At 42.5% G+C, this 13,065-nt stretch overlaps 1 protein-coding gene across 1 annotated transcript in view; it reads left to right on the forward strand.

Moving 5' to 3' along the window:
* Window positions 1-6,796: 6,796 nt before the first annotated feature.
* LOC147641710 (uncharacterized) overlaps window positions 6,797-13,065 on the forward strand; it is a 30,405-nt gene continuing 24,136 nt past the window's right edge. Inside the window, exons 1-2 of the mRNA XM_086798789.1 lie at window positions 6,797-7,287; window positions 7,394-7,497. Of these exons, the coding sequence (XP_086654915.1) occupies window positions 7,423-7,497 (75 nt within the window). The 5' untranslated portion in view covers window positions 6,797-7,287; window positions 7,394-7,422. The remainder of the gene's footprint in view (window positions 7,288-7,393; window positions 7,498-13,065) is intronic.

The following is a 13,065-nucleotide window of genomic DNA, read 5'->3' on the forward strand; positions in this document are numbered from 1 at the left end:
CACAAGAAGGGAAAGAGGGCATGAGAGTTCCCAAGTTGAAATAAGCATGTAAAAGTGGATTGAGCTTGGAGATTTTGACTTATATACAACTTGAACTATGGGCGTTCACATGTGTTCTTCCACTACCCATAACTTGGATATTCTCTAATCTAGTCTCTAGATCCTTATTCTTTAACCTATTAATTTAGTAAATAAGACCTAAGAATATTCTTAGGCATACTCTAGTGCCATCATGGGCACCTAGTAGTACATCTACGTAAAGCTCTTAACTAAAAATAGCTTTATGTCATATCGTTGGTAGCCTTTGGTTATCGAGAACCTTCCATTGGTCTTTAATTTTCCTATGACCAATAAATTTGACCATGTTGATGGCACTTTTCACCATGTGGCCTCGTTCGAGCATGGATCAATTGATTTAGATACCTTCGAGTGCTTAAACCTCGTTCAAGCATGGATCAATTGATTTAGATACCTTCAAGTGCTTAAACCTCTTGATATGCTTTAAATATTGTAAACCTTGCTCTTGAAGTTCATTCTTACTCTTATACAAGCTAACTTGTCAAAGACAAATATTATGGAAAAGGTAGCAAATACGGAGTGCAATCATGTGTTTAAGTATGTATATAATATATATATATATATATATATATATATATATATATATATATATATATATATATATATATATAGGAAAAATATTATTTCTACCACTATCCACTTCACTCATGACTATGATCACATATATCTGGATACCCTTTACCATGGTCTACTTGACATGGATCCCACGACACCTCTGGAGATACTCATATCAGAGTTGACTAATCTACTCCACTCCTCTGGAGATACTCATATCAGAGTTGACTGATCTACTCCACTCCTCTGGAGATACTCATATCAGAGTTGACTGATCTACTTCACTCATGACTATGATCACATATATCTGGATACCCTTTACCATGGTCTACTTGACATATCAGAGTTGACTAATCTACTCCACTCCTCTGGAGATACTCATATCAGAGTTGACTGATCTACTCCACTCCTCTGGAGATACTCATATCAGAGTTGACTGATCTACTCCACTCCTCTAGAGATACTCATATCAGAGTTGACTAATCTACTCCACTCCTCTGGAGATACTCATATCAGAGTTGACTGATCTACTCCACTCCTCTGCCATTGTCAGCTTCCCTCATACCACCCATACCCCCTCTAAAGCTAAAGTAGGGATGATGCCTTAGAATGGTTGGTACGACAATGAGTGTCGTGAGACTCGTGCTCGCATCAAACGACAAAAAGAACTAGGGGAGATCTCAGAGCGTGAAGCTCAAAGATTAAACCGAGCTCTAACTCGTCGGAAGCTCAAAGATTACTGACTCGTTGGAAGAGGAGGAAACACGAAATTGAACAATCCTGGGAGTTGTACCAACTATTCTTGAGCATTAACTCGAAAGAGGCTTAGAGGCGGTTTCGTGATCCATGACCACCCACACCCATCACTGATCTGACCACCGGGCATGATTATACAAAGTCCCTCTGCCATGTACCAAATTAGCCCTCGTTACCCTCTCCACCCGATCCTCAACCCACCACCTCTACTTTTTTCACTTCGAGTATGGTAGAGAAAGCTCTTAAGAGGCTACATCATGGGAGATCTGCAAATCATACAGGGATACAAGGTGAGCACTTCTCTTATGCCTTTACCACCATAGCTCCTTTCCTTGCACATCTCTTCAACAGGGCACTTGTAGAGGGCTTCCCACACACATGGAGCATGAATATCATTACCCCCATTCACAAATCTGGTGACTTGATGGATCCTAGGAACTACAAGACTCTCATGGTTGGCCATATTATGGCCAAGATATATGGATCAGTACTTGAGACAACGCTCAGCTCTCTAACCGAGAAGGAGGGTCTTCATGCTCCAAAATAGGCTAGGTTCCACATTAACTTCTGCATATACTGGATCATATCCTCACCTTAAGGATCATATACTGGATCATATCCTCACCTTAAGGATCTCGATTGAGTAGGCCAAGTCACGAGAGCAGAGACTCTATTGTTGCTTTGTGGATTTCCGCAAAGCACTCGACACAGTGCATCTGGACCAGCTCCTACAAAGATTGCAGACCCTTGGGGTTCCTTCAGATATGATCTGGGAATCATTGCTTTATATGAGAGGGTGACGGGACAAGCCAGATGCCCAGGTGGTCTGTTAGAGGAGATACATGATGGCACTATGGGGGTGAAGCAGGGCTGCCCACTCTCCCCGACACTCTTTGGCCTTTACATAGATGAGGTCACAAACTTCATAGACAGAGGAGGAGGGAGTGGTGCATCACTCTCATGGGTTTTGGTCACTTTAGTACTCTATATGGATGACATCATTTTGATATCTGACTCGTAGGAGGGACTACAGCGCCACATGGACGCCTTAGATGATTTTTGTACATAGAGAAGCCTTTCAGTGAACCTTGGAAAAACCAAGGTTATGATCTTTCACACTTCCACACGGGTTATGAAAGACACAATGATCTCATATAGAGGCAACTAGGTGGAGGTGACATAATCATATGTATACTTGGCTATTACCTTCACTAGTAATGGGAGCTGTTTCTCCATGAGACAGGCATGAGAAGACAACCTCACCCGGGGTTATGTTGCCTTTGCACATTGATGGAGCGACAATGTCATCAGGCTCACTTCTCGCACCAAAGGATGGCTATTTGACACCTTAGTCACCCCAACTATGATGTATGCAGCACTGGTATGGGGCCCCTAACCTCTCCACATATGATTGGCATCACATGGAGAGACTGCAGATCCTCGTGATCTCTAGGATGATTCACAGCAAACCATCAGTACCACATGAGATCGTCATAGTAAAGCTTGCAGTGCCCCCCATGATGGTAGAGGCTCTATTTCAGACCATAGCCTACATTAGAAGCATAATAGGCATGGGTCCAGAGAGACTACCCCGCTTGGCCATGGAGTCCTCACAAAGTATTGCCATAGAAGGCTATCACCCATCATGGTATGCTGTAGTAGATGAGGGGTTCTTAGCACATGAGCTCGACATGGATAGATTACTGCTCTTCTAGTATAACGATGCCTCCCCATAGTACATACTTTACACTCTCTTGAGAAAAGATTTGATCCAAATGCACACCAGGGAGACTTGGTCGGGTGCCCTTCCCACCAAGATGCAGTACTACAGAGATCATTTCCTTAGATTCATAGAGGATGGATTTGTCAGACGCCCAGGCTATATGGATGCACACCAGGGAGACTTGGTCGGGTCCCCTTCCCACCAAGATGCAGTACTACAGAGATCATTTCCTTAGATTCATAGAGGATGGATTTGTCAAATGCCCATGCTTTATGGATGTACACGTCTCACACTATGAGGGTGACTATTGGTCAGATCATAGTTTCCTCTCACACTTTGGAGTTGAGGCAGGGAGAGCAGCACAGACCCCTAGAGAGGACAGAGAATTATGCCACAGAGAGGTAGAGACAAAGGATCATTACATATGCAGACGCCTTGTATATTATGAGATCAGAGGGAGATACCACTGCTTGTTCAGAGAGGTTTTTTGGCCCACTTAGTTGAGTGATGGAGTATCTTGATTAGAGATGCTTAGGCCTTTTCCTCCTTGAGCTACACCGACATATAGAGAGGCTTCTACAGGTGCAGAGCCAGAGATCCCAGCCACCACAGATCACCAGCTTCTTTAGGCCTATCAGCGAGTCACATCCCCCTTCCCTTGTATCATCTACTTCTCGACGAGGTCTCACACTATAGAGAGCCTTGGAGATCAGAGCTACCAGGAGACTGTGACTACTCAGACTTAGACCATCACTACTGATCAGGCCTAGTCTGGCCCAGATCCAGACACAATACCGGAGATGGAGGAGAGAGTCCAAAGGCTACACCAGGGCACAACAGATGTGAGAGTCCTCCTCACCCCATGCCCCATGTACGATGTACTACACCCCACCATCTCCACTGGGTGGAATTAGTTGTGTACCACCTATCATGATTGTACATCTATAGCAAGCTAGACAGTGATTGCATAGTGAGCTGCATATAACTAGGATTAGCTTTTCATTTTGGTTTTTCTTTCCATGATACTCAAGACATGGACATGTTGTATATAGATTTGTCTCATAGGCCAATTCGGCCTTTCGTAGACGTTAATATATCTTTTCTTTCTTTCTTTCTATGCCGACATGAGTGGTTCCACTTCTCGCACTCGGGTATTTTTTATAGTTCTTCCAAAATAGCGTAAGGAGCCATAAATAACATTCCTTACAAAATTAGAGTTGTCTTTACAAAAATAACCACAAGTGAACTAAGGCTGCAACCATAAATAATTTCACTCAAACGTGCACAAAATGTAGCACGCCCCAACTATACAAAATGCATGGCAAGCATAATAACAAAATGTGAGTGCTTGGTCAAATAAATGAGGTAACTTCGCATCACCACAAATGCTTTGCATAACCCTACACCCATATGATGTCCTAGCTGGCTTCGTCATAATGCTCATCACCTATTACTCAACAATGCCAACCATGTTAGCTATATATAATCAATTAGTCTCCTCACAATCAACTGTGTTAGTTATATACAATCAATTGGACTCCTCACAATCAACTGTGTTAGTTATATACAATCAATTGGACTCCTCACAATCAACTGTGTTAGTTATACAATCAATTGGACTCCTGATAATCAATCCTGACATGACAACATATGATAGGCATAAACATAGATCCCAATAACACTACCTCAATATATAACATGGAATCAAGTGCAATACCAATAACACTAGCATGGCCCCAAATGTGCTTACACCAATAATACTAGTACATTAGTATTTAATATGGAATCACGTATGATACCAACTACTAGTAGCACAGTGCAATGGTATTTTAGGTGCCCCGAATCTACCACCATAGATGTGTAGCCAAGTGCTCCTGCTCTCAAATTAACCCCTTGCTTGCTCCTCCATACACACCATACTTTTGAGTGAAGAGAATAAGCTCAATTCTTTCAATAATCAACAATATTTTAATAGGGTTTGGTTATCCCATCCACATAGCACAACCCATTCTTCTTAATTTTTGGTTGTTTGCTATATATGTATGTATGTATGTATGTATACACACATTTACATATGCATGTATACACATACATACATACATACACATACATACATACATACATACATACATATATACATATATATATATACATACATACATATATACATATATGTATGTATATATATATATATACATACATACATATATACATATATGTATGTATATATATATATATACATACATACATATATGTATATATGTATGTATGTATGTATGTATGTATATATATATATGTATATATGTATGTATGTATGTATGTATATATATATATGTATATATACATACATACATATATACATATATATATATACATACATACATATATACATATATGTATATATGTATGTATGTATGTATATATATATACATATATATACATACATACATATATACATATATATATATACATACATACATATATACATATATGTATGTATGTATGTATATATATGTATATATGTATATATGTATGTATGTATGTATGTATGTATGTATGTGTATATATGTATGTATGTATGTATATATATATATGTATATATGTATGTATGTATGTATGTATGTATGTATGTATTTATGTATGTATGTATGTATGTATGTATGTGTATACATGCATACGTAAATGTGTGTATACATACATACATATATATATGTCACACACACACACACACACGTGTATAATACATACATATGTGTGTGTGTGTGTGTGTGTGCGCATGCGTGTGTGTGTGATATCAAATGGATTAAGGCACATGTACTACCTTGCTCCATATGATGTCATCAAAATAGCTTAGCATGATCCACAAGGAGTTATCTTCCTCATAGATCGCATTACCTCCTTTGGGCAAGATTGCCATTTGCCATCACAAAAGTATCCATGTGACATCTTTGAAGAACTTATGCAGCACCTGTACCTTATGCATATGCCTTGGAAGTGCATGCTTGCTCACGATGTATCTATCTTCATCTTTGAAATCTCCATCAAGATGAATCTTCAAGAATCATGCAATCCCAACGCCCTTGTTAAACACTGCACACATGATGTTAACTTTCTAGACAACTACCTCTAAAGAATAGTCATGCCTTTCTCTCCAACCCATATCTAGGTGCTTTTCGAGTTTCTCTCCTCAATCGCTTCTCGCATTTTCATTAATTTCCAACAGAAGGGGCTGCCTAGATTACAAGGGTGGCAAAGGACATGATTACCCGACATGACTGTCTAATGGTTGTGCCACTTTACATGGATTTTGCATTCCAAGGTTCTTGTCTTTAGAGGTCCAGATGTCTCATCCACATAACATGGTCCGTTTTTAACTTTTAGGGGCACATCCTATGAGCTCGCCATGCGGTCGTGCTCATGTAAGAGTGGAGCCCTGCGTTGGCGCTTAGCAGACGTGGGAAAAAGGGCTCGCCAAATTATTCATGGCTAGTCACTTGTTGGCTTCTTAAGTACGCTTAAAAATAGTTAATTTTTGGAAGTCCAAAGGTGACTAACCAATGATTTTTAGAATGACCATAACACCATTACAAGCAAGCTTGTAATTTGTGAAAATCCTGAATATATTTTTCCAGCGTGGACAAGCCAGGGGAGATTAATGCAAGTAACGATGGACAAGCCAAAAACAAGATGTATCATCATCAGTTGGTAAACAGAGGTTTGCAGACAGGGAGAGGCCCTCCCTATCTTCTGTCACCGGATTATCATGTGCAGGTGAAAAGTCTTTTCATGGTGCTGGAGCAGCACGTTGGATGCTGGCGTTAACCGAAAGGCATTCGCTTTCGCCCGTTATCATCACCCTCAGCACCGTCTTCTTCAGCATCATGTCAGCTCTTGCAATGGCCCAAGAAGAAGAATCTTCGGTTTCCGCCGACACACCAGCAGATAAGGGCTTCAAACCCAAAATTTGATCGCCCTTTTTTTGTCTTTCAATTCTTCTTTCACACCGCCCACTTTTGTGCATGAATGCCCTACAAACGCCTGTTTCTAGCGCCTCTTCTGTGGGCAAAGCGACGTTGCTTGGAGTTGTATTCGATGGTCTAGATTGCCCTTTCTTCTTACATGTAAGCAGAAAGAACCAGCTTCTGGGTCTCCCAACCAAGAATATAAAAGCAAACGTAAGCTTTTTGTACCATTTCTTTTCTCCTTTCCAGAAAGCACTTAAAAGGGAAGCTGCTTTGCATTCTGTGAAAGGAAAACAAGTTCCTACTTTCGTTTTGTTAGGGTTATACAAAAGCACAGAAAATCCAAAAATGGGGGTGGGCAGCAGCCGGCCCGCTGCCAGACACGAACCAGATGGGCAGGAATCAGAAAGGCCCAGCTCAAAGGTGCGTTGGTTTTTCTACAGAGAGTTGTCTTTTCCTTCGTCTTTTTGTCATCAAATGTATGTTGAATCCCCCCTTCTTGCTGGTCCTCCCAAGGCAAGTAGTAGAGGTTGGAGATATTTAATTCTGCTATTTATTCACGTTATCACACTTACAGCCAATGAGTTAATCATTGAGCCTTTGCACAGACTAGCTGGACCTAGTCTGCATCAGTCAAACTTGTGTTACTAGGGTTAGGCCCGGTTCAGACAGTACCGGCAGACATGTTCCCTTGACCCAGTGGCAGACATCTCCGAAATTCCACTTTTGGTTTGCAGTCGGTGGGGTTTGAACCCAGACCCACCGCTTGTGGACAAACGCCTTCATCACTTGGGCTACGATTATTTGTTGATGAATACGAGGAATGTTAGAAGCTATTTGTGTGCCCCGCCACTTGATGTGACCTGCCTGATGGATGTCCTTTTACTATTCCAGAGGTTTTTGCCAGACTGTCTGAACTGGGCCTTAGACCCTTCGTCGAACATTCTTTTTAGTGATATAGCTTTGCCAACTGCAGTTATGCCTTCTAGGTTTGGAGGATTTTGCATCCTAGAAAGGCGAGTGGTGGAGCCATGAGTTGCTTTTCACGCCAGAAATGATGATCCAGAAGATTTTTTTTGTTTGCCAAGGTGATTTGGGTAGAGAGCGAAACTAGCTACATAGACAAAAGTATCCATCTAAAGACCCAATGGGTCTATGAGACCAAAAAGTGTTCCAAGTCCCGTTTGTGAATTGAAAGTCATAAACATGGAGATTAAAAAAAGTGCCAAAGAAGAAATGGACCCGTGAACTGCACGGGTCGTAATACAAAGAGGAGGTTGGTAGGACCAGGTCTCTGTAGTGTACCACCTGCGTGGGGGGCCCAATCCCTCCCTGAGGAGACAGTTAACCTCCCCCGAATCTCATAGTACACCACACATCTAAGTAGACAGCTGTCATGCATATTTTGCAAAGCTGGGTCTCATGAGGTATGCTGTTTGTGCTCCCGGTCTGTACCCAAAGGTGGTCTCAGCTCACCAATGACAATCTTCATGGCTATCCTGTTTAATTGATCAAACCATTTTTTGTAACTCTCAAGAAATGGTCCCTGTTGAAGCTTTGTGGGGAGTTCGTTGGGGACAGCCATGTTCGACTCATGTGTAGGTGAGCTGGGTCTTGAGGCGGATGGTGCGGTTAATCTCTTGCTAAGAGAGATTCAGAAAGGGTGCATCTAGACCGTAATCGAACGGTGGCAGTCAGTCTATCTGGAGACCGTGTAGATCAAGTCACTAGGTGATGCAAGAATACCAATATGTGCTATGCCCTGTCTGTACCAGCTGCTTGGATGAATTATGTGCCACCCTGGGGAGACGCAATCTCTTTCTAGTGTGTATACATGGTAGATGTAGGTGCGTCCAGAAGAGGGCATCAAGGACCAAAGGGCATGCCTCAAACTCAACAAGCACAATCTCATGTGGCACTGATGGCTTATTCCTGATCATATGGGAGTAAATCATGACCTGCAATCACTACATCATGACCTGCAATCTCTCTTATCTTCTGCCAATCCGCCTCTCTCAAGTCCAAGGAGGTGCCATACAACATAGCCCCTCTTACTAATGTGTTAAATAGCCAACTCTTAGTGCTCGGTTCATGCAAATGAGCCTGAAAGCACTGTCTTTCTAGCCAGGCAAGAGTGGAAAAGCCTCCCAAGCAAGCTTGGGTAGCTTGGCCTCAGAGAAAATCGGGCCAATGAAAGTGATTTCAAGGTAAACATATGAGGATACAAGCTCCACCACGTCGTCTTCTGGAGAGGACTTGATTAGTAATGTTGAAGAGCTTAATTTTGGTCTTTCGAAGATTCACTGCGAGGTCCCAAACCTCTGTAGTGGATGGAGGTGTCTTTGAAGCCCCTCTGCCGAATCTGATACGAACAAACTTGGTTCCACAAAGATAATGTCTTTCTCTTGAGTGTGCCCTCCATAGTTGCCATATGTTTTTAAAACGGGAAGTATTATACAAGTTTTATACTTTTAAAAGCGTTTTTAATTTTTGGAGAAGTTTTTAAAATAAGTTTTTTATTCATTAAATTTTTTAAGCTGTAATTATGGGCTGTATCTATAGTTCCTAAGCCTAGGATGTTGGAACCACAGATTTCATGTATAAAAGTTAACCTTGTGCATGAAAACAATGACCAAGGAACCACAAATTTCAAGTCCTTCTCGCATTGGGAGAAGCTGCATCTTCATTGACTTTAATATTGATTTACCAATGACCATTCAACATTAACCATTCATGTACATTGTAAACTTAAAAATCGAAAGAATGATAACTGAAAAACTCAGAGGCTAGAGCTAAGAGACAACAAGTAACATAATCTATGATCAAAGTCGAATCAAAATGCCAAATTCCAATCACAAGTGCCAAGTACAAACAAAATAAAAATAATGTCAAGACTCAAGACTGACACTCTAGAGTCTACACATTCATCTTAACATCATGATCAGATGCCTTAGCCTCTGAATCTGTAGTGTAAGTAGATGAATCATCTGAATCATCCGGATCTGCCTCCTCTATCTATGCTACAGCTCTCTGGCTCGTGCCAGCTCGAGCACTAGATCTCGTCGCTGATGAACTGGTCGTGGCCTGAACTCGGGCTCTGACTCTCAAATGGCTTCGCGTGGTGTGAATCGGTTGCATGGCCTCCTTGTAGAGCATAGCATAAATGTCTCGCTCATCTGGTGGGATCTTTGGAATTTTCTTCATCTTTTCGATGTCAATCAAGTTGACATTCACCTGGCGAGGCTCAATGGGATTGCCTTTCTCCTCAAGAAGACGAAGGTTGGAGTGACAATACACCAAACGCTCCAGCGGAGCGGTAGATAATCTGTTCCTCTTCTTTGTGTGAAAGAGGGTCCAAGTACTCCAGTTTCTCATAAGGACACGAGCTGCAGTCCTATGAGAGAACTCTCATGGCAATGCTTCTCTGCCATTCAAAAATTAGAAGAACTTAGAGAAGCTGCTATAATAAATGAAGATTTAAGAAGTTGAGGAAAATTTACCAACACTATCATTTTAGGATCACAAGCAACAAAGTTCCTACCAGATGGGGAGCACCAATGCCATATTTCTCCCACCATGACACAAGCTCAAGCTGGCACTCTTGTAGGCGAGCAGTGCGGGACCCAAAGTGTTTTCCTGTGCCATTCCAAAAGTGTAGGCGCTCCTGCTTAGTATCCTCAACTGCTGCACATCTCCACCAATCAAATCATCGATGTACTCCCTGTAGCCATCCTCCAACTCCTCACATAAGAATTGCTTATCATTTCTCCATAAAGGATGAAGGATGTGTGCAAGAGTATGACAAAGATAACTTATAAGGGTGAATGTTCAATGTAGTAATGTACGTAGTCCTCTTCTTCCAAGCCTTGTGCCTTGTTAATGCATTCATCGATCTTGTCCATATACTCATACAATAAGCCAAGTGTGTTGCCCTCCATATCGGTGATGGTTGTAGAATGGCTGTAGAATCCTCACCAACACTTCACCCTTCTTCCAAAAGGCTTCATCTCCCATTATAGTGGTTGTAGAATGGCTGTAGAATCCTCACCAACACTTCACCCTTCTTCCAAAAGGCTTCATCTCCCATTATAGTGGTTTCAAACTTCACATATTTGGTCCTTCTTTCTTTCACCTCGTTCATCTTAAACCATGCCCGTGAAAATACTGTGCGCAAGAGTCCGGCCCGAGCTTGTAGTACCCTGTCAACTTGAATAAACATATAGGCAAATCTAGTGGAGAAGGGTTTTTGGAGCTGCAGCTCGCTCTCTACTCTAAAGATGTTCAACACATTTGGCCTCTTTGTCACAAATTTGACAATAAACTTTGAAGTGGCCAACACTTTGGCAACCCACGGCATCTTTCCCACATCCTCCATCAACAAATCCAAGCTATGTGATGCACAAAAAGTCAAAACAATTTTTGGAAACTCCCCATGCAACATACGGCCCATACTAACACAATTAGAGCCATTATCTGTAATAGCTTGCACTACGTTCTCTGGGCCTATCTCCATCACAGCCTCGCGCAAGTGCCTCCAAATGAACTCCCTTGTCACCACTGTACCTGAAACCGGCCTTTGGTAGAAACCAAAGTGCGGTAGACTAGCAGTCACCCAAACACAGTTGTAATCCAGCAAATAAGACACATAAAAGGGAGCTAGAGTGCTCCTACACAAAAAGAACGACGACACGTGTTGGCCCCAAAGCTTGGCGCTCCTTTTGGTATTTCTTTATTCACATTCAATGGAAGAGTTTAAGTGAATGCATCATGGCCATTTATGGCTTATATATGTGCTTGCCCAAACTGCCAGTCCTTTGGACCTCTTAGCATAGAGGTTTCACACAGCCCTGTGCCCCAAAATACCACACTGTTATTCACCTCTAATCAGCCAAGATAGGACATCCATGAGGCCCTGTAAACACGGCCAATTCGCCCATGCACGTAGCCAAAAACACAGCTATGCAACAGTCCATGAACCCTTCCCGAAACATTCAATTGTTGCTCTTGTTTCTACCCTCTTGGGCTGCAAATTCCTCCTCTCCCAAGGAACCGAGAGAACCCCCGAACAACCCTCTTGACTGGAAGAAAGAGAAGCTATGTACTCCTTAGGCTCTCATGCGTGTGACCAGAGCAGCCATCATCCTTGCCTCAATCTCTATCTTCACCAAGACCGATCGAGAGAGAGAGAGAGAGAGAAAGAAAGAAAGAAAGAAAGTTGTATTAACATCTTCAAAAGGCCAAAATGACCTATGAGACCAAAAGGTTACATCATATCCATGAGGTACATAATCCTGGGTACAAAGTAGTAATAAAGAAAGATAACAAAAATCTAGAACTTTAAAATCTGATCTAGGTACATGAGCAGAGAGCTCTCATATCACCGTAATACATCCCTCATGGGCCGCTGTGACATGGTGCTCAAGGTGGTAAAACTGAGCTGGCGCGAGAAGGTCCTGCGATGATGGGTGATGATGGCCCGGATCTTCCTGTGGTGGCGTGGCCGTGGGCGAGGGCCATGGGGTCTGGGGCGTCGAGCTCTGCATAACTCAGTGGCTCTGTCGAGTGTCACACCTCTCGGCCAAGCTCCTACACTAGCCTGTGGTCTGGGTATGATGGGTGGATCGGCCCTTGGAGTGCTGGTATGGAAGAAGTCAGTGAGAGCTCTCTGTGCTGGTTCTTGACCAGGTACAGCTGATCTGGATCTCACTAAGGACTCCTTGTGTCTACGGAGCTCTAGAAGAAAAAGTTCCAGGCATCTCTGATCTGGGAAGTCCATGATCCTGGAAAGTGGTCCGAACCTAGCTCTCGGAAGAGGCATTGGAACCTCCCCCGAATCTCATAGTACACGGGGCATCGGCATATGTAATGGTCCTCTGTCTCGGGCTCTGTGTGACAGAGCTGGCATATCTTGTCCTCTGGTGCGGCCGCCATAGGCCCATATCTGGCAGTCTCCACTCTCAGCTAGTGGGACGAGGTGTGAGAGAGAGAGAG

Source organism: Cibotium barometz, chromosome 1, assembly GCF_041138505.1.
Source record: "Cibotium barometz isolate CiBa-2024 chromosome 1, ASM4113850v1, whole genome shotgun sequence".
NCBI classification, from domain to species: Eukaryota; Viridiplantae; Streptophyta; class Polypodiopsida; order Cyatheales; family Cibotiaceae; genus Cibotium; species Cibotium barometz.